This window comes from Passer domesticus, chromosome 1 (genome assembly GCF_036417665.1).
Source record: "Passer domesticus isolate bPasDom1 chromosome 1, bPasDom1.hap1, whole genome shotgun sequence".
Taxonomy (NCBI): Eukaryota; Metazoa; Chordata; class Aves; order Passeriformes; family Passeridae; genus Passer; species Passer domesticus.
Window position 1 is genome coordinate 26,338,209 of NC_087474.1, and position 23,411 is coordinate 26,361,619.

The 23,411-nt window shown below is 36.6% G+C and overlaps 1 protein-coding gene across 1 annotated transcript in view; it reads right to left on the reverse strand.

Moving 5' to 3' along the window:
- The window catches only part of THSD7A (thrombospondin type 1 domain containing 7A), a 260,490-nt gene that overhangs the window by 22,710 nt on the left and 214,369 nt on the right, over window positions 1-23,411 (reverse strand). The window contains exons 15-20 of the mRNA XM_064411230.1: window positions 19,742-19,936; window positions 16,977-17,240; window positions 5,632-5,810; window positions 2,616-2,621; window positions 967-1,100; window positions 190-343 (exon numbers count right to left, since the gene is read on the reverse strand). Coding sequence (XP_064267300.1) covers window positions 190-343; window positions 967-1,100; window positions 2,616-2,621; window positions 5,632-5,810; window positions 16,977-17,240; window positions 19,742-19,936 — 932 coding nt within the window. The remainder of the gene's footprint in view (window positions 1-189; window positions 344-966; window positions 1,101-2,615; window positions 2,622-5,631; window positions 5,811-16,976; window positions 17,241-19,741; window positions 19,937-23,411) is intronic.

The following is a 23,411-nucleotide window of genomic DNA, read 5'->3' on the forward strand; positions in this document are numbered from 1 at the left end:
AGAATTTAGCTTAATGGAAAGTACTGTCACACTTCATTTGCAGGCAACACAAAACGACCTTAAAGATGACACTATATATATATATATATTTATAGGTGTTATCAGTTCAGCATCTTTGCAAAACACATCATACATACGCTTTTAAAGTATCCTCCCAAAACTATAAATGTGGCACTTTGGCATGCTTACCAAAGAGCACTGAGACCAGGATCCCCATTCAGACATAACACAGTCCTCAGGACATGGCAACGTGCATTTTCTAGCACCAAGTGGCATATCTTCAGGATCACACAGATAGTCTTCTACTGTGTCAGAAGGACCATCCACAGTGTTTAGCATGCACCTGGAAAAAAGAACTGCACATAAACTTCACTTGCCATGGATTTCGTATGTTTTGTGTTCTACAGTATTCGGAGGCATTTTAACATTTTGTCAGCACATAAATGAAATAAGTATTGATCTATGATTACCCAAGAAAAGCTGAAGAGTCAAAAACAATCTTTGTTTTCACAGATGACAGCAACATAAAGGCATGCACATAATTTAGACAATCCTTATCAGTGATTTCCTGGGAGCCCCTGGGCAGGTGATTTGCTTGATATTAGCCAACCTCTAAACCAGAATAATGCAGATCATCTATGGTTTAGACATATTTTGTGCATGCTTCAGCTGATAACTTTAAATCCAGAACTATTAAAACTTCAAAAAATTTTATATTCTTAGTATTAATCCTTAATTTACACAGATGCCTTTTAATTACCAATAGATTAAATTAGGAATCAAGGTCTCTATCCACAGCAAGTAGACAGAGTCATATTGCACTCCCTGAATCTATTCTGATTTATACAAGCCAGGCTCCAGGTCTGGACTCAACACTAGGCATTACATAGAATTACATCAAATTAAATACAGCCAAAGCTGAAAGTGAAGGCTCTTTAAAGTGAAGGAGGAGCAATATTGTTTTACCTGACTTTCCTTGTTTGAACACCTTCTCCACAATTCTCCTTTAAGTCCACGTTGGTCACCTTGCAGACACTCCAGGGCTCAGTTACCCATATGTACTGGCTGCAGTCACTGTGGCAGGGGACTACCTCATACACCTGGAATCCATGTTCAGTGTCAGTTTTGGTGCACACAAGTACGATAAACATGCAAAAGTGATCATACATAAAAAAGCATTAATGCTCTTGGGAACAATAAAAAATATTAACTTGATGATTTAGACACTATAGTAACAATACAGATTAAATACTTGCTAGAAAACTACTGAAATAACAAAAAGACAGAAGCTATTGAATGCTGGATTCTCTGGTTTTCTCTGCCACTAAGCCCATGCCGTGCCATTTCCACCAAAAACATAAAAGAACTTACATAAAGTCTGTAACTAGGCTAGCTCATGAGTACACCTTTTTAAAAAATGCTGTTAAAACTCTGCTAGCACTTTAGCTCTGTCCTTCACATCTCTTCTTTATGATTCCATCCCACTATTATATTATTATCCCAGTAATTAGTTATGGGGGTTCTGTATTGCTAAGGAGTGGTGACCTCAAGAGAAATTATACCAATATATATTGAATCACTTTATATATTCATTGTCTATGCTTAAAATCACTCTAATGTATTTGTGTATCAGAATTAGTATTATGTTTAGATTTGAATGCAAATTTTTACATGGCATCTCATGTAGCAATTTCTATAGTGTTCTGTGTACTGACTCAAACATACACAAAAAAATGGGACAGACAAGACATGTTGAGCAAGAAGCGCATGTTGAGCTTAAATTTCTATTTTATAAACACTTACCTGTGCCTGAAGAAAGTATTTTCATGAACCCAAAAGAAAGAAAAAAAAGCAAAATGAAAAAGTTAGGATTATTATAGTGAAGCATAGGTATTTAAATGGCATAAATTTAGCTTTTATTATAGACAATATTCTGTTACTTCTGCAAAGAAAAAGGACATTATTTTTTTCTCTTGGACCTCCTTTGCAACCATAAGGTAATTTGTAAAAAGTTTACCCTTGGAAGAAAATAAATTTTATACATCACTGCTGGTGGGAAGAAACTGTATATTACCTAGTCTCTTGGTTAGATATTTTATTTGAACTGTTCTCCCTTTTTGCCTATAATGAACATCAAACTTTCACACAGTAGGGAATCCAGTCTCTCTTAGATAAGAGAAAATCCTCAGTGTTTTTGAAGGACACTGGACTTCTGAATTGAAATTCTTCTGACAGCTTTAAATGCAATAGATTCAAACAAATAAATGGAACTGTCAATTTTCATCCTTCCAATGTTCCTAAGTCCTTCATGGAATATCTTAATTATGCATAAATTACTTAAAGCCCATTGCCTTGAAATTATACTAGCTAATTTGACATATTATTCTATGCATCAAGTCAGCACAACTAAAACTGCTGGACAGTCTAAGACTTGTCTTAAACAAGTTCTTGATTTTTTTTCTTGTGTAGAAAAAGATTGCTGATGGTTTGATGGTTAACCTGCAACAAAATACCACAGAAAATAGAATGCCTTGAACATTAAATGTGTAATCGGACATCATATCGCTATGCAGCTGATCAGCCCATGCACAAGACCACCTGCATAGTCAACATACTTGGGCCTTCTCTGAACTAGATTAACAATAAAAGACATAAAAGTGTGTGGTGAAAATGCCTGTTAGGGAAGGTACTGGACTCTGTTAAAAATTTGTTATTTAGAATTCTTCGCCAGAATTTCCAGAATGAGAATAGGAAAGCCTTAATTCCAGGAAATGTCTATATGTCTAACCCTGGTTAGTGTAAGAAGAAATACATAAACCCCACACACTCAACAGCTTTTGCAGTAACATAAAATGGATGTCTTGACAGAAAGCCAGAGGAGGACTTTATATTGCATTGCACATGTGAGTGGTGTTCTCCTGACCTTACTGGCATTTTTGTAGCTATGACTGCTGGCCACAGCAGTTGGGTGGTATAAGAATTGCATACCCATCCTGCTACTGATGAAGGGGAAAATAATGCTTGTAATCAATGAAAATATGGATGTCCTTAATTTCTCTAAGAGTCTCAGATTAGTCCCTTCATTTGAAACCATCTTATGGCCATTGACGTGATTTTATATCAAACCTGACTCTATTACTACTGTAATTATGATGTCTTTTAGCCTACTGAAGTGAGTACTGAGCAAGCTTTATTCAGCAGGAGAGTGGTTTGGGAGCCATCCTGGCATGCATGGCCCAGGAGGAAAGACATTGAGTGACACATCCAGCTTTCACTGTGCTCATCCTTCATCACAGCACAGGCACGAATGTCAGCCCTGAGAGACACTGAACAATTTCTTAACAAGGTCTTAAGTATTTTATTTCAGTGTTTCCCCAGCCTTACTATTAGAAAGTTTTCCCAAGGCTTAATCCAAATCTGCTTGCAGCAGTGTAAGCCCACTGCTTTTTATCCTATCCATGATGGGCATGGAAAATGGATTATTTCCTCCTTCTTTGCAACGGCCCTTTTTGTATGTACTAGCAGACTGCCAGCATTCTCCCTCCCATCTCCCATTCCCTGGGCTAGACAACATGTTGTAGTCTTTCTCCTGTAGTCATCAGGTTCATAATTCCTAGGTGGCATCTTACAGCGTAGTTCTTCTGTAAACCATAGTGCATATACTTGTGGGCACCAAAGATCCAATTTTACCATTATGAGTCATATGTATGCAATTAAGAATGTTACATATATAAGTAATAAATATGTAAGTTAAACACATTATATTATTGAATGATTATTGAACGATGACTCTAAAATTCAGTTCTTTTCTAGCTGAATGGTGGATCACATTTAGTTTAAATAACTAATTCAAAATTGGAATATCTGTGCATTTCTCTGCATGTTTCTGAGTTGAAAGGGAATGTATATAAAAATAAAAAATACAGGCTTTATATTTTTCAACATCCTTGCATTATCTGTGGAATGTCCTTTTCATGAAAGTACTATATTTCTTTACAACAATTACACTTGGGATCAACTATTATTTGTCAAAGATCATGTAACCACAAATCAAATGAGTCAAAGTACCGGCAGAGGGCAATAGTGCTGCATAAAAGTGATGAACAGATCTCCAGCAAAATCACCTTTGATGCAGAAAAATACAAGCCTATTATGTACGACATGAATATTAAAGAAGGAAAAAGACTTTTGTATAGACTATAATTTGCTCCTATTGAAACACGTTCCTCCTAATTCAAAGCATATTTACATGCTGACCCAAATCCAGCAACCCTCATTCTAGTTCGTATTTTGTTAAAGTAGATCACAAACTTGGTTTATTAGCTGCGGTTAAACACTTATGATTTTCTAAATTAGAACTAATTACATCCCCTAAAGTAGAAAATTAGATCAACAAGCCATTTCATTTTGTTCTAGCAAAATGTCAATAGGATAATATTAAGTACATGCATTTTTATTCAAATGTAAATTGAGAGCACTTTTTTTTTAAATCTTTGAATATTTACAGAAAAGATCATGTCGTTGTTTAACATGCCTCTGCAGACTAAATTAAATTCAACAGTAATATGAATATAAATCAACTTTGAAGAGAATAAGTTAATTGACAAGGAACGTTTTTCCTTTCTAAAACTCTCCAAGGAAAGAAACTTCAGGGTTTAACTTGGGCTAGTGCTAAACTTGGTCACAAAGACTAAATGCTTGTTAGCGGTCCAAGCATTCCAGCACTCTCAGGGTGCTCTTGGATTACATTTTATGGTTTAGTTTCACATGAAGAGGATCCAGACTCTATGGTCAGACTGCTCCACACTGCAATAGCAAGTGTAGTTTGTGGGACAGCTGGGAGACTGACTTCAGAATTTGTGACTGAACTGTACTGCCAGGGCAGGTGTACCCAAGTGTACCCAAGAAGGTCAAGCTCCAGCTTGAGGAGAACCCCCTAAGGGACACTGGGATGACTGTTTGAGAGTTGTGTTTTCTGATCTAAGATGGTCAGGAAGTTACACTAAAAATCTTGCCAGTTTGAGTAACTGTAATTAGACATTTTACTCCCTGTCATATATTAGAAAATTAGAAGTTTAGAAGTGATATTAAAGATCATCTAGTTCCAAACCCCGTACCTTCCATTGGATCAGTTTGCTCAGAGCCCCATCCAATCATGCGTGGAACATCTCAAGGGATGAAGCATTCACCACTTCTCTGTATAACCCATTCCAGGACCTCATCACCCCCTGAGTGAAGAATTTCTTCCTAATGTATAATATAAATCTGCTCTCAGTTTGAAGCCATTCCCCCTTGTCCTGTCACTACATGGCTCTGTACAAAGTTTCTCTTCATCTTTCTTGGAGAATCCCTTCAGGTAAGAGAGCTTCGGAAACAGTCTTCAAAATCTGCATGTAAGTATGTTTTATTGTCTGCAATCTGCAGTTCACAAAATATGCAAAATTCTTGCAGATGAGGAAGTAACTAAGACAGATTCTTTACTGCCTGAGGAACTCTAAACCAACACATACTCCTTCTACCTCCATCTGCTCCTTATGTTATAGTGTTTCTCTACAACAAAAAATACAGATAAAAGAGCTATTTGAAGTTTGGAAAAAGCTATATCAATAATGTAAATATAAATCAAATTACCTGGTTGATGTGATCTAGTTTTGGACAGGGTCTTCCACCATTGTAGGGCTTTTCACGAAGCCATTTAGACCGAACCTTTACCCCACTCCCACAGGATTTACTACAGCGAGACCAGTTGGACCACTCACTGAGCTTGCAGTCTGAGGGACATGGAATTATACAGGCTTCCTCAATATACCCTGCATGAATGGAAAAGAAAGTGAAATCTCTTCAGCATGTCAGTTTGCAACTTCTCCCTGAAGCCCTCGTCTGCTTCATTTAGATTCTCCAAAGTTTGACTTGACAGGACTGTGTGAATAGAGAGATTTCTTCATCATTAGGGATAAATTAAATTCTGCAGAAAATTGACACATATAGCTGGAGACTGTTAGAGTAGCAGCTGAGCATCCTCACTGCTCATCATCCCATCTGATTAGGATTCACACTCTCCAGATTTCAGCATTCAAACTTTCTGACAGCTACAGTGTAATTGACACTAACCATCTCTTGGCAGCATCATTCTTACTCTGTAAAATGATATGTGTAATTTTTTTAAGGAAAAAAGGTTTAATTTAAAGATACTCCACAACTGTATCAAGTAATTCAATTGCAGTTATACATAAAAAATCCAACTGAGAAGAAATCCATCTCGCCAGCCTGGAGCAAGGGAACTTAACACCTTGTGACCTTTCTAAAGCTAGAAAGAGAGAGTATCCTGCCACATTAATGATCTGCCGATTAACAACCATCTGCCCCCAGTAGCACACTGAATAATTGCAGTGAATGGAAAAGCAGATGTTTGTTTTGGTTAAGTCATTGGTCCAGAGAGGTTGGAAGGGGTATGACATGGTCTGCAGGGAGTAACATGAGGCCTCAATTCACTGAATAAGTGAAAATGTCTTTCTTTCAAAAGCAACATATGCCATAGCTCTACAATATGTGTAATTTATTCCAATATTTAAGGAAAAGCTATAATACATCAAATAAAAAGCTGACCTTAAGTGCATGTTTACTACAACTATATCCTGAACTCTCTCCTCACTATCCTGTGTCAGATCTGAAAAGTATTTACCATTAGCAAATGTTCACTTTACAGATTCAAAACCTTGTATTAAAATATTTCATTAAAATATTTAATGAAAACAATTGCAAAATTAACCCATATTTGGTTAAGATCATCCTCAAAAGATTGCCATGGTTCACTAGGCTTCAAATGTTTCAATCGTTTGTCAGATATATAGAATTTTTATAATTCAAAGGGGATCAATCTTTTCATCAGAGCTGAATTATTTTTAACCTATGCCTCTAAGTAAAGCTGTTCTGTCTCTTCTAAAAGGAACCAATAACAACCAGTCTCAAGGTTTGTAAAGAATCAAACCACTTAGATTTCAATTCTATATACCTATTTCTAGTTAATTTGTTGGTTTAGATATAGTTAATTTGTTTTCAATAAAGAAAATAATTTAAAAAAAAATGTAGCGTTTATAGTATTTTATGGTCAAATTCAGGTGATTTTTTTATTTTGTATGGTTTTACTTTGTTTAGAAGTGTTAAATATTTAAATAAATATAAAGAGCACATCCTGGACTTGAGTCCTGTGAAACTACTGCTCACCAAATGTGTCTTCCTTAAAATGACTAGGATATTATTACCTTGAATCACAAGCATATTTATTAAAGAGCTGTTGTTATTTGAGCAAACAGTTCAGTGAAAGTGTATGAAGGAGACGCTGTGTTAGACAAAATAAATTTGTGAGGATCACATCCCTGCCTATAAGAGGTGCTGACATAGATTGCCCTGCAGTAGTAGATGCAAAATTGATTATGTTTCACCTTACCTGACATCTCTGAGTCCTAGAAATCTGATGCACCCTATCTCAGAGCTCCAGCCTGCACTGAACTTTGATTGCATAAATACCAAAGCCTGTACTTGCACTAGAAATGAGCTTTCAACAAGTCCTCTCAGTTGCCGTACAAAACCATGCACTCACACAATCAGGAAGCTAATGAATGAAAATGGAAAATAACCAAAGCAAGTTAAAGAAAACAATTCCCTTCAAACAAGAAATGTTTAGTGATATTTATTGTCTGATAGAACTATGTGAATACTTCATTGCCCTATGAAATTACTTGTGATTCTGAAATGCTGCTTTTACTTTCAACATAACTTCTAAATACTTTTTTAATGGAGAAATCTTTCTACTATAACACAGTTATGCCATTTACCATTTATGAAATTTCTGTCTCTGGTAATTAAGGACTGAAAAATCCAAATTCAAGTTGTTTTAAATACACTGTACAGCAGGTAACTTGAATTAGTACAGGCTGCTTCAGAAAGACTTTATTTTAAGGTCCACAGACCTCTGAGATTGTTTTAGTAACTCTCAAAGGGATCTTCCCAGTCTTTGCCAAAATCTTCTCTGGGATACCATGGTATTTTGGGATTTTGATAACACTTCATAGCCTGTGTGGAACATACTAAACTAAAATAATTGACAAATTAGAAATTATTTTGATTAATTTCCCTTCAATTCATCCAAACAAGGGCAAAAAGTTTAACAACATATTTAGAATCTTGCAGACAGAAGTTGTATCAAATACATTATACTATATGCAATTTCCAGGTAACATTTTAATTAACCTGAGCTATATTCCAAGCAATTTCATGAATTATAAAATGGAAAAAAAATATCAAATTCCATAAATTATCAACATTTAAATTACCCTGAGCTATATTCCAAGCAATTCCATAAATTATCAAATGAAACCAAACCACTGGAGCAACTACCCATGAAATATCAAGACTGAAGTCAGTCACTAGAACTGCCTTAACATAGAAAGCAAAAAAGTCAAAACAGCATCCTACCACAGATATAGTCTTATGAAGAGTTATAGCATGGAAAACTGCAACCTGCTGATATTTTAATGCATTTTGTAGAGGATGCAGTGGTCCAGATGACACTACCCACACAGTCTATAATGAAAAAATACTGAACTGCAATCTCATACTTAATCCTGCAAGCTTCATGGAATGGCTTCTGTTCACCATACAGCTCTTTCCTGTGCCATCTCCATGATATCTGGTCTATGATGGTCTCCTCTCCCTCCTTCCTATTTTCTTAGAAAAGCATCAAGACCCAAACTCCATATATGAAAGTCAAACAGCTGAACAAGAAGAATGGAAAAGACACGTTAAGAAGAGACCAAGAATGGAGTCAACCAATGAAAGCGCCAAAAAGGAGCTCTAACATGGTAGGATGGCTTGGAGATTCTGGAAGTGTGGAGCATTTTTGGAGAGCAGAAAGAAAAACATTTATTCTTTGTAAGATGCAAGACAAGCATTAAAAAACTCCTAACCACTGGTATAGTAACACTGTTAAGGGGGTCCACAAAGGAATTTCACAGCTTTTCCAAACAGATGGAAAAGAAAACAAATAAATGAAGAACACAAGGATTAGATTATATATAAGAAAAATGTTCTTCACCCAGAGGGTGGTTGGGTACTGGACAGGCTCTCTGGGGAAGTGGCCACAGCACAAAGCTTGACAGAGTTCAAGAAGCATTTGGACAATTGTCTCAGGCTCATGGTGTGACTCAGGATGTCCTCTGCAGGGCCAGGAGTTAGATTCTGTTATCCTTGCGGATTCCTGCCAACTCAGGATCCAATTCTATGAAGTTACTTTTCACGGCAAAGAGTCAGAATTCAAAACAACAGAGGAAATGCAAAACAAAAAGGACTAAGGAGGAACAGGGTAAGAAAAGATAGTGAGAGGGAAGAGGAAATAAATGGCTCAGAACATAGTCAAGAGAATTGTAAGGAGATACTACATGGAAACAAAGAAAGAGGAGAAAAGAAATAAACATCCTGCCGAAAGTAATATTTTGGTGAAGCACAAACAGAACAAAATGCTCTCAAGAGCTTACACTGGCATTCTCTGGCCAGAGAGTGAAATGTAACGAAGAATATTCTCACAAAATCAAAACAAAGGACAAAGGGAAGAAATACAAACACTGTGCTCTCTGCTTTGCATTCCATACGTAATTAGTATGCAGAATGAAAATGACCTTGTTATATCTGACATCAAAAAGTTTTTGGCATATTCATCCCTTAGCATATATTTCCTCTCAGGGGCCTCAGTATTTTGCTCAACAGACTATTTAACATTTAGCTATTCTACTGGACTCCCTTAGAACTGAGGAAGAAGCACACTTCTCTCTACAGAGAGCACTTTAGTCAAGAAAGAAGTGTGAATTAAAAAAAAGTATATTTCTTGTTGAAAATTACTTGTTCCACTCCACTTACTACCTATCAAATGGCACTTTTCAGGAAAGGTTCTCTAGACTTGTCATCACCTCAGATGCCTTTCTTTGTGTATGAAGTCAGCATATCTTTTAGGGTGATTAAGGATGATCTCTGTAAGTTCATAGAATTTCTCACTCAAATGCAAGAAAGCAGATGTTCGGGGACTTTGAGAAGTCTACATTTCGTTGTTTTTGTTAAATTTCAGATGGTTTTACTTGTAAACTGTTCATGCTGCAAAAAATTTAGCAAGTGAGAAGACAAAATGTTGCTATACAAAAAAATATTGAAATGCAGACACCAGAAATACTACATGCAAATGAGACTAGTGAAGCAGATACATAGTTTCTGACATGAGAAGGATGTGAAGGAGCCATTTTAAAACTTTCAGTATTGTTTTCAGTTTGATCAAATCAGCCTTGAAAAGGTGCTGCTTGTGTTAGACCAACCTTATGTGTGTGTGTGTGTGTGTTAGTATAGAACCTTACTACAGAAAAAAGCCTCTAGTGTGTGGGTAAGCATCTCTGTGGTGGAATGTCACCCAATTATATCACACAGACTGGCTGCTTAATATAAATGCACCAAAAGTCATACCAGAGCTTTGAGGTTCAAAGAACAAGCACGAAATTACCAAGGTAAAATACAGTAGATGCAGAGAGAAGGACAGAATGAGAGCAGTGAAATGTCTTCGAAGAAGAGCTGAGAAGGTGAAGACACGGTGAAATAGAAACCAAACACTTTAAGGGCTGAAGATATGTTCTCTGGACATCATCAGTTCACTTTTTGCCTGCATTTTCTCCTGACTGAAGTGTTCCACTGCATCACTTCCTTCTCCTCACAACATCTGAGGATGTTGGAGAGATGTGACTGTGGTGTACTGTGGTACAGGGCACAGCCTGCATGGTCCAGAGAGGTGTTGGAAAGAGTTGCTTATATCTAAGGGCCTGTGTCTGTTCCCAGGGCAGTAGTTTCTCAATTATTTCAGCTCCTATGAGGCTGTGAAATGGGCAGCTGCCTGTTATGAGTGAGAACATGGCTATTCTGTCATTAAAGATTACTGAACCACAATTTAACAAATGGCTGTGAACCACTAGGAGTATGAACTGAACTCATTAGTAAAAGGGAGAAGTTTACCATCCCATTGCTAATTAGCTATAAAATCTGGATTCCTAGAACAAAGTAATTAACAGATATGATGGAAAATTTATAAGGGAGGACTTTAATGGACTTACACTTTCTGTAATGACAAAGCAGGATAAGTAGGTGGATATGAGACTTTTCCCCACAAACTGCATGTGCAATGTGTAGGAACAGACTGACTACTCCAGTTGAAGGGTGCAAATATAAACATCTCACAAAATGTTTACATGAACTCCTAACTCCCTAGAACTGACAGAATTATGCTCCTACTTTCATGAGCAAATGTCATGCTATGTTTTAAAGAAAAAAACCTGCAATGTCAAAATGGTTTCTGTTGTTCTCATAGTTTTGTTTTTTTTTTTTTTTTTCCAGGAAATACAATGTTCATGGATCTCATCTTCCAGGATAAAGAAATATGCAAGGATTTGCATTTCATTTATATCAGAAGATATGTGTTTCAAGAGATTATTAATATTTCTGTTGATTCACAGAAAGATAGATTGAACACCATACGGTTTTTTCTTTTTATTTTCACGATTACCCTTCAAAGGCTGAAAATCTGAGAGCAATTGTTCATGCTTAACTATCTCCTGCATCAGTAATTCTTCCTCTGGCGAACAACCTACAGCTCTTTGGATTGATGGATGACTGCTTTAAGACTGATGTCCTCTTGACAAGGCAGATGTAGAGGCACTAGAATTCAGAGGCCTAAGATAGGACTTCTGGTGCAGGGCAATAGGTAACATTTTGCTAGAGAACACATGACATAATATAGATTTTAAAAAATAGGAGAAAATATATAGGCTATGAAACAATAAAATGTTTTAATAACAATTTGAGAACCTAGGCTTACTACCATACTAGATTAGGATTTCCTAGGGGAAATATATTTACTTTTGAATAAATATTCAACAGAAAGTCTCAATTAAATTTTAACACATTTCTTTTTTCTGTCTAAATTTGCATTGCTTCAGGTTAGACTATTGAAAAAAACACATCTAAAAATCCTAATAAAAGTGGATAAAGCAAGTTGTGACAGACATCTTGGACTATATAGACTCTGTTATACTATACAAAATTTTATTTTATTGCACATAAAAGCAATTAAATAGAAAATTCCTCCATTCACATTGATACTCCTAGCAGCTGTTGCAAAAGTATTCACTGATATGCAGATATTCCTCTCTAATCCTCCACATAAGCCTTGTAGCCACAGAGGGCTTTGTAGAGTCAGCACAAATCAATGCATCTCATTTAATTAATGCTGAAGGGGGAAATAATCTCACACTAATAAGGCAGCAGACAAACTATCCTGACTGCTTGACTGTGCCTAAGGTCTTAACAGTAAACGGACATGAATTAGGAAGAGTAATACGACCTATATAAAAATGCTGCATCTGTCTGCCATGCTACTCTGTTTGCCTTCAGTAGGCACACACAAACACAAGCACCACTCAGCTTATGTGGGTCATGATTCATAATTGATATATGGTGGAGAAAAACTGAATACTGAAGAGCAAATAGTTTAGTTCATAGGCATGGCAGTGGCTTGCTTTTGGTTTTTTGTCATGAAAACTCCAAGGTACAATTTAAAGGAACAATGAAGAGAATCTCTCTCAATTTTTTTTCACAAATACGTGGAAACAGATTGTTGGCAGACACATGTCATTATCCACAGAGCTCTAGTTCACTACTCATGGCAGGGATAAAGCTATGAAAAACAACTGTGGCTTTTCTAGTGGAGAAAAAAGCCCTCTCACACTTGACTAACAAAATAAGGTATTATATTTCTCTAATAAAATTATCTATGTAGAATTGAAAAACAGGAAGCAGAGAAAGGGCAATTTATGTGTCTTCCACTAAGGGAAACAGGTAAAAAGCAGCTCAGTTTCCCCTTTCAGCTGATGCTCCCACACCTGCTGACACCTGGAAGCTCTTAGGTCTTACCAACACTCTGCAGAACTGGAATGGATGAAAATACCAGTGGCAGAGCATTTCAAATGGCTGCTGAATAGTGCAAACTTTCTTATCAATAAATTTAACTCAAATGAGAAACAAAATATTCTGAAAATGGAAGTCAAATATTTGGCATATATAACACAGATAAAAAAGAAAGTAAGGAAAAAACCAAACCACCTTGTCTCTCTGCAGCTGAAACTTAAGTCTACTTTAAACTGTTTGTGTGAGATTTTTTTTGAAGCCCCTGTTAAGCTACAGAAAGCTAAGGACCCTCTGTAGAAGGACTTCTGCCTTCTTCTTTCCACAGTTCTAACCTTGCAGTACCAATACAGTTATTTTACTATATTTTTCCTTTCCTTTTCTTTTACAGTGACTCCTCTCTTCTTGAGAAACTTGTTTGCACTTGAGACTTTATAGCTGCACCAAATATTTCAAAAATTATCACAATAATCCTCTGATGGGCATACTAATTTAGGGTGGTCCTTGTGTCACATCTATCCTTTAGGTCCTTGGTGTCTGTGAAACAGTCTGTTAGTTAACTCTTCTTAAATCTTTTGAACATAAGATATGCCATGCAGGAAAGAGAGCCCGGAAATATTCATTCTTGTGGCTCTGTTTACCTTTTATTTTCTGAATAAATAACTGAATTGTGATGATAGGCAAGCAACATTTTGCAGAACAAGCAGCTTATGAATTTTTTGGCACAGCAGAGCAGGTCTGTCTTCTCATTCCTCCACTCAAAACAACATGACTTGCAACACTGTTCATGGCATTGTAAATTTACATGGTGATATTTACATAAAACTTTTGAAAGCCTCACAATTTGAGTTTCTTGTGTTATTTGAATACACCACAAAACATATCTCATGATGTATTAATAACATCAGTGTGGGTGCAGTTTGTACTTCTTGTCAGATTTAGAGGTTGTTGTCACAGCTGAAGAAGTTTTATTATGTCCATTTCTCATTTCAGGATTTCATAGTGTGAGAAGACAACAAAAGCTCAAGATGGATATCAAACAGGAAATATCTTCCCTTAAATGTTGGTCTTATTTTCCCTCCTAGTACAAGCTAATTTGCCAAATCATATCCTATAAAAATTGCAGTTACATAATATATTACTTGGAAAACAAATAAGAGATCCACAGGAACTAAGAGTAAAACAGGTAACATAGAAGAAAAACCTGATGATACTTTAGAACAGTTAAAAAAATTAGTGAAAAATCCAGTGACAAATCAATTACAAAATTAGTGGAAAATCATTGCTATAAGGAAATAAGCACTTCTGTTAAAATTTACAAAATAACCCAAACAGGCTTGAATTATGTCTCTTGTCAAGTTCTGCTTGAAAAGCCAAATGCAAATTGATGGGAAGCTACAAGGCACTTTTATTTTCTAGCAGGTGGGGTACTATTGTGGTACTACAGAAGTCCATTGTTGATTTGGCATCATATAGCTTTTATGTTTGTTCTTAAAGAAAACAAAACCAAACAAAACAAAACCCCAAACAACAACAACAAAAAAAAAAAAAACAACAAAAAAAACCAAACCAAAACAAAGACCACACTGAAACATAGAGAAGATGCCAACCTGAAGAACTGTCATATAACAAGGGCACGAGAATAACAAGAAAAGCACAGTAAATAAATACTGGGAAAATATAAAATAAGATTTAACTGGCAAAGCAGAAGTTTGCACACGTTGAGAAAAATGAAACAAATCATCAGAATGTAATCCATGAATATAAAGTAGTTATTCAGAAAAGGCAGTAAATATATACTGAAATTAGATTGAAAAAGCTATATAATTTGCTCTAGCTCCCTTGTATTTTCAAAAATATGCTAAACCTGGAAAAATGCTGAAGGCAGGCAATAAATTAGGTAAGCTTTATGTAAGCCTATACTATGTATATGTACAATACCTATCAATAACAGAGGATCTACTGGAAAGGAAACCATAAATTTAGTGGTGTATTCATTAGCATCAGTTTAAACCTTTATCATCAAAATCATGTTAGATACTTCATTCCCTGTATACATGAAATTCCTGTCAAACAATTTTAGGAAAGTAGAAGGAATACAGGATTATACAGGATTAGTTCAGTATGAATTCCAAGCTTCGTCTGCTCACACGTTACAGCATGGAGCAAGTCAATGTGTACTTTCCCTCTCAGATGGAACTGATGAGAAAACACAGACAGGAGGGGTGCGAGGCGGTGGGTGGTATTGGAATATCACGGAACCAGACATCTTAGTGAACTGATCTTGAAAGAAAGAATTCAAAAGAAAACAACACCTAAAAACAAAGATTTCGGGCTTCCCAACCTACAATGAATACAGTAATGACAAGAAAACACTTCCATTTTACAAAGTTAAAGGAGACTTCAAATCTCCCATGACAAAATAAAGGATGGAACTTGAGAAAGAAAGAGCACAACAAAGCATTACTATATTGTGTTTTTGGAAGGATGCCTGAGAGTGCTAATAGCATATAAACAGTAGCCCTGGCTATAACAGGGATAACAGTAACACATTGTTAGCAGCTTTTCCACTGGATTATTATTCATTGTGGTCACTGTGAATGTAGGCCACATTCTCTGATAAAATCTACTGGATCAGAAATTACTATCATGAAGAGAGAATTATATCAATGTAAACAAGGATGGTTTAGAATATACTTTTTTATTCCTCTTCTATTTCTTTGATTCTTGCAATGGAATTGCACCTCAAAATGCAGAGCCAGGGCTTGAAAGCAGCTACATCCATACTTGTTCTACACCAAAAGTTGTTCCTAGCAGCAGCATGTTACTTACCACATACAACACCAACAACATTCTCTTGGACAAACAGTTTCTTTCCTATTTTTTGACACAAAAGCTGGCAGTGCCCATTCTTCAAGTCATTCAAAACTGATTGGCAGTGGGCCATCACTTCCCCTAGTTTCCTAAATACTCAAGTTCTTTTACAATTTTCCACTTTTCAAAGGTCACTCTGAACTTAATGCTGAAAAGTGATGAATTTCTAACATAATATATGCTAACACCTTGACTTGATACATTGAATTTCTAATTTATCGTATCTCTAAACTCAAATTAATAGTGCAAATTAAAACTGCCTTATTTAATTACATCTCTTTGATTAGCTATTTTAAATATATCCAAATAAATAAATGAAATTTCCTGTTATCTTAATTTAACATTAGAGATTAGAACCCATATGTGAATTAAACTTAGATTGACCTTTGAACAGCACTAACACCCAGCTTTTCATACCAATTTCTCAGACACAGGTTTGTACTGCAAGCAGGAAAAAAATGAACACAAAAACTCCCCTGATGTCAATTAGCACATTTCTGGCTCACTGAAAACCAGAAACTGCCTGTTTTGATCCTAATGCTACAGATGCATCCCCTTTAGGAAGGAACACTGTTCCTTCCTGGAGCGATGTAAATACAAAGAATATAAAGTCTTTAACCATCCTAGTTTTACACATGACAGATTTACAAAGAGAAAAAGTGCTGTGTGCTGTTGAACTCAGGTCAATGCATGCCTGTTAGTTAAGGTGCCGAAGAGCAAATGGTAGAGATAAAGCTATTTAAGGGTTTAAAGCTATCTAAAGAATCAGTGGAAATAATTTCACCCTTTCCAAAATAGGTCTGTGTTTGTTTACTTTTTGTGAATTTGCCCCTTCTAAATGGCTTTATTCTCAAATTTCTAGCTACAGTTATCAGGAAAAATAAGAAGATTTAAATTTTTTTCAATTAACATACCTAGTTAGCAGTTTACCCTGATTTTACTTAATTTTACTATTTTAAAAGTCAGCAAAAACGTGCTGGGTTTGAAGGTATCTTGGGATCAAAGGCAGCCTGACCAATAAATATCAGTCTGCTAATTCTACTCGGACATATATTATGATAAACTTAAATAAAGCACATAAGTAAACAGCTGAAAGAAAATAGGTTTGTAAATACCGTGACTGTTGCATCGCGATGTTTCCACGAGTCGATTGTTTTGGTCATAGCATGCCATGGCCTGGTAACGATAGCCTTGTCCACATTCCTTAACATCTCCTTGTACCTTCATTCCCAGCAGCACTTCCATCTTACCCTCTGGTAAAATACAGTCTGACCAATTGCCCACAGGCTGAGCGCTGTACTTGTCACACGGGCAAAACTGATTCTCAATCAGAGGATACAACTGAGAGTTTCTACATTTGTCCTTTTTCTTACTTTTTCCTAGAAAGAAGAAATAGTTATTAGCAAGTTTGTATCAGCTTACAGCTTATCTCCCAAAAATTTAATTTAGGCTTCTATAACAAGTGCTTGCAACTACCTACATACATACATACACCTAATACCTGTTACATTTATCTTTACTAAATTAGGTTATTTAATTGAATTTCCAAAGTAGTGGATACCTACAATTTGCATAAAGGCAATTTCTTTTTTAAAAAGAAGATGTAATGTATATTTAATTTAAATAAAAATGTTTCAGGAGTAAAGTTTGAAAAACTTAGCAATAAAACAAATACACACTTTTTCTGCTATTTCATCAGCAGTGTGCAGTTCAATAACAAGATTTCTATCTGGATCAAGCTTTTTCAAGTTGAAGGAAGAAGTCAAGAAGGGAGTAACATGCACCTTTTCTACACTAGAACCTTCTTTCAAAATGTCAAAATTCTTTAATCACCTGTTATCATACATTTGTTAAAAATTACCATTCTTGCCCTCTAATAGAATATGCTCCTTCTCTGAATTTGTTTCTATTCTGTACTGTTCTTGCTTTCTTTCCTGAACTGGAGCATAGCCATCCACTCAATTTCCCCTTTCCATTAAATATATTTAAATCTCTTTGGTAAAGTTTGCTTAGTTTTCCTTTCCATACCAGTTTATATAAATTAATGTAGTTAAGGGGGGTGCCCATTAGCAAATGTCTTTGTAAAAGTACTGGTTGTTACTAAGTAGTATCTAAGTAGCTGTTACTTAGATATTACATCTATAATGTAATGTAAATGTAACATTCTGTAGCATTTTCATCACTATTTAAAACAAGGCACTGAACATTGCAGCATCCTTATCTTGTATTTGCTACTGTCTTCATTTAGGATAGTAGAATAGAAAATGGGTACCTGAAGAAAAGTTTCTTATTCTTTTAACAACACAATTTCTTACTAAATATATGCTTTCCCTCTGGAAGTATTTACCAGGAATAATTATGAATTTATTCCAAGTCAAGCATTATGAATTAGTCTGGGTAACACATTGCCACAGAGAACACACCATAGCACATATCACAGAGTTGGCAAGTTTGAAGGGGTGACTTAAATGAAGACAGGAAGTATCACAGTGTTGATATTGTGATAGGAAGAATATGTACATTCTGGCTCTGTTTTTAAAATAAGGAAAAATACTGGTAGCCAGTTTTGTTCATTTTTTCCCTTGTGGAAGCAAACCTGACATAAAGCTTACTGGAATTATTAGACAGTCACAGTGAGACTTCTTGAAGATCATGAATTATTCATCTTCCACTGGTCTTCTGATTTACAGGGGGATGGAGACAGGGATAGGGTTTGGATCCTATCACATTCTTTCTGAGCCTGCTAATGGGCACCCCCCTTAGCTAGCTTTCCTGCACCACAGACAATACAGACTAATTGGCAAAGAGTGCTGTGACAGAGGCCAAGCCTCACTCTTGAGGTTTCAATTATAATTTAGAAGCAGGGCATGGGTTTTTTTCACTTTATGCACAAGAAAAAATAATTTTAAAAGCCACCAAAACTAACAAACAATAGACCGAAAAGAAGTTGAAGAAAAAAATGTTTCAAAGTGGAACAGTGTCCAAACTAGTACAAGTCTGTGGCAAGGGCATCACTGGTAAATCTCTTTATTCTGCTAAATAAAACTTTAAGAGCCTGCTTTGGACACAAAAAAAAGAGCATTATTACTTATCTCAAGAAATAAGGCAAAAAATTAGCCATTGTATTGCCTCATGTGGTCTGGATGGTGCTGGATGCAGACAATGAAGAATGGCGAAAGAAAGAACTGGGAGAGCAAACATTCAGCCAGAGAAAGGACTGGCTTAATCACAAATCTGACATTCAAGACTGCAGCTAAGTTCAAAGGAGGTAAGCCAAAGCTTAAGGCTGAAAATAGTGGTCTATAGCAAAATGCTGAAACACACTCAGCTGCCACAGTAGTTCTAGAAGCGCCAAAGAAGACCATGAGAGAAGCAAGTCTGCTTTAGCCGAGACCAGGTGTGGGAAGACAAAGGCAGGTGGGCTAACATCTGATCCTGTTAAGGTGAGATGATTGCTGACTTACCTGTCAAAAAAAACCCAGAAAGAAAAAAACCCAAACAAACAAACAACAAAAAACCACAAAACAAAACAAAAAAACAAAACAAACAAACAAAAAACCCCAAAAACCTCAACCAAACAAACAAAAAACCCAACAGAACAAAAAAACCCCTACTATGTACACTATATTTAGAGAAAGAAAGTACTCTTCTATGCTCTCCCATCTTCTCCCTAGCCACTTACCCATACCAAGAGCCTCTGACATATGGCACGATTTTCTACTCCTGGGTACTGTTCCACCAGCACTATACAGAGCATGACACAGATCTGCTCTCTGCCACTGTAACACTTCTCAAAAGGGAACATCTGAAGTCCTCAAGTTTTAAACAAAACATTATCAATAATAAATAAAAGAAGCATTATTTTGCTTGATACTCTTACCAACAAGAGTGCGTTTTCTTGTCCTGACTCCTCCACAGTCCCCATTACAGGGGGAAAATTTTGACCAGTTTGTAAACTGACAGTCGTCTTGGCAGGGAATCTGGCACATCTGTGTTAAGGGCGGTAATGGGCCAGAGTATTTAAGGCACTCACTGATGTCAGCTTGTCCTCCATCTTGTCTGCGACAAGTAATTGCTGGAAGCAAAAAGACACGGAGTCTAACTTTTTTTTAATTTTTTTAATGAATGTCTCTATTCAGTTAAGTAAAGTCTACAACATCCTATCGGAAAATCACACTGAAAGCCCAGAGTACCTATACAACAACTTAATATTTGCCATCAGTTTTACCTTGAATGAATACATTTGACATTTCTCACTTAGGATTTTGTTTAAAATAATTTATCAGGACTTACCAGGAAAAAAAAAATTACAGACAACTGTAAATATTATAAAGGTTGCACCATATTATCCATACCTGTCTACTTTACACACCATTTCTCCTGATTTCACTGACACAATTTACATCTCAGACAGACATTTAAAAATTTACAATATCATCCCAAGCAAGTTAATTGCATCAGTTATGAAGTTTTATCAGCAGACTGAATTCCAGAAAAATGGATAAACTTAAAATTTAGAAGCATATTTGAGTTCTGGATACCACTTGACCCTTTACAAAAGTATTGCTGCCTAATGTTCTTCAGCAATTTTTGGTCTTGAAAAATATTTGAAGAATACAGCATGTTTCCTAGGGATCATCAGCCAACAGAGGTACAGCCTTATAGGATGGGACAGCCATGTCCTGAATAAAAGCTTCTCACTTAAGAAGAACAAGTTCCTTAAGGAAACTTCAGGTCACACAAAAATAAGGAGTTACAACGAATAGGAAAAGCAGTTTCATTAATATAGTCTTTAACAATCACAGAATGGTTAATGTTAAAGGACCACGGGAGGTCCCTGCTCAAGCAGTGCCCATGACACGGAATTGTGCCCAAAAGGCTCTTGAATACCCCTAGGGAAGGAGGCTCCACAACTCCTCTGGGCAATCTGTTCCAGTGCTCAGTCATCCTCACAGTAAAAAGCTCTTCCTCATGTTCAGGTGGAACTTTCTGTGCTTCCCTTTCTGCCTGTTGCCTCTTGTCCCAAAACTTGGCACCACCAAGAAGAGCCTCGTTCCATCATCTTGACATCCTCCCTTCAAATACTTACAGGCATTGATACTCAGTCTACCCCTCTCAGTCTTCTCAAGGATGAACTGGCCTCAGCCTTTCCTCACAAGAGAGATGCTCCAGTCCTTTAACCATCATTGTCACCCTCAGCTGGATCTGCTCCAGGAGCTCCATATCTCTCTTGTACTGAGGGGCCCAGACCTGGATGCCAGGTGCAGCCTTGCCAGGGCTGAATAGAAGGGCAGGATCATCTCCCTCAACCTGCCAGCAATGCTCTTCCTAATGCACCCCAGGACACCATTGCCATTTTTGGCCATAAAGGGCATTGCTGGCTCATGGAAAGCTCATTGTCCACTAGGATCTGCAGGCCCCTCTCCACGGAGTTGCTCTCCAGGAGGTCAGTCCTGGTGCATGGGGTTATTCCTCCCTAACAGCCAGACCCCGCACTTGCCCTTGTGGAATATCAGACTGTTCTCTGGGGTATCAACCACTCATCCCAGTTTTGTATCACCAGCAAACTTGCTGAGGAGGCGCTCTACCCCTTCATGAAAGTCAACAATGCTCTATAATGGTTTCTCAAGTATTTTTTTTAAAGTATGGTTGCTTATCTAGTCTAAGCTCAATAAATCTAACTTTAGTTTCTTCTGCAAAACATCGTAAGACTTATTATGCAGTAACAAGATAGGAAACTTCTAGTTGTTTGTTCACACAATAGAATTATATTTATGCTTCTTGGCATCTGACAGCACACAGTACATGTGGCATCTCGACTGTAAAATAATTTGGGTGACCTATTGTTGCAGTAGCATTGTATCCAAATATTCTGTATTCATATGAAGGAATATAGCTTTTTATATTACACTCCATAGTTTAAACATAGCTATTCAATTGGGCTGATAATAATTGCTTTATTAGTACAAACTGAAAAAAATCAAGTTCAACTGTTGGAGAAAAGGGGAGTATGAATGCAACACCAAAATAAAAGAGAAAATTGCCTAGAAGAGAAAATTGCCTAGAAGAGAAAATTGCAGGTGCCCATCTCCTCTCTGGTGTCCACTGAAAGGATGTGAGAGAATGGCCTGAGGCTATGTCAGGGGCTGTTAATTTAGATGTTAGAAAAGGGTTCTTCACCCAGTTGGAAATGAATCAGGCTTCCCAGTGAAGTGGTCACAAGCCTGACAGAGTTCAAAAAGCATTGGGACAACACTCTCAGGCATATGGTGTGACTCTTGGAGTTGTCCTGAGCAGGGTCAGGTGTTCGACTTCAGTGATCTTTGCAGGTCCCTTACATTTCAGGATATTCTATGATTCTGTAACTATTTCCTCTTGGAGGAAGAAAAGGAAGCATAGCTAAGGGAACTTTTTTTTTTTATTGCTTTAAGGTAATTGTAATGGTTTAGTGACCTATGATTTCTTAAAAAAGCTTTTTAGTCTGACAGTTCTAAACTAGATTTCTGCCACATGATGACTTAGGAAGCTGAACTTGATGACCTATGTGTTCCATTTCAAGTCCATGTCCCTACTAAAACATACCCAAAGGTCCCAAGGGAATTTTTTTGCCACACATCTACTGTAAAACACTGAAAGAGAGGGGAGGTGTGTTTTTCCTGAGATACTGAGCAAACAACTTCCCTGATCCTTAACTGCCCTTTGGAGCAGGGCTGCCAACACTGTTTGTAATAGGCTCAGTACTGCATTAAGTTGTGCTTATTGGGGGACTGGCCAGCTGCACACTGTCTAATACAATTATTCTGTCAAATCCTATTACTATTAGTGTAGTTTACATGAGGAAATATTTTTTCTCAGATATAATTACAGTGCTTCAGTGAGAAAAATCAAATATCTAAAAATTGAAAATCCATACTATCAGATTTCTAAGATTACACAAATCTTTTAGAAAAACCCCAGTCAAACTGCTCTCTTCCAAGAGAAGCCTAGGCTATAGCTTTGGATTCTTGTGAGATGCTCCTCTCTGCTAATAGCACACATCAATATCCCTAAGGTAAAAACATAGTTCAGACTAATTTTACCATGTGGAATTTCACAGAGGTCAAACCTAAATCCTATGTCTTGAGTTTGGCCTTGCTATATGCACACATTAGCAAAACTAATTGCATTATCTTCACTGAATTCTCAGGGAGATACAGGCCACCATTTTTAGTAGTGAAACTATATCTAGCCAACAACTAAAAGACAGTCAGCTAACTGGCCAATATCCTTTAATAGCTTTCTTCAAAAGTTTAATACTGATTTTGCATACTGCCTCTCCATCTAGCCCTTGGATTGAATAATAAACGTTATCCACCAAAGAACATTCTTTCTTTCTAGCTAAATTGACTTTTTTTAAAAAAACTGATATTCATTCCCTCATCTTTCCTAGTTATAAAACATTACTCCATGAGCAGATACCCATTATGTCATAAATTTTTTCAGACTCATATTAACACATCTAATTTACATCCAGCAGACTCAGGTGAAAAGCTCCCCTGAGGATTAATACT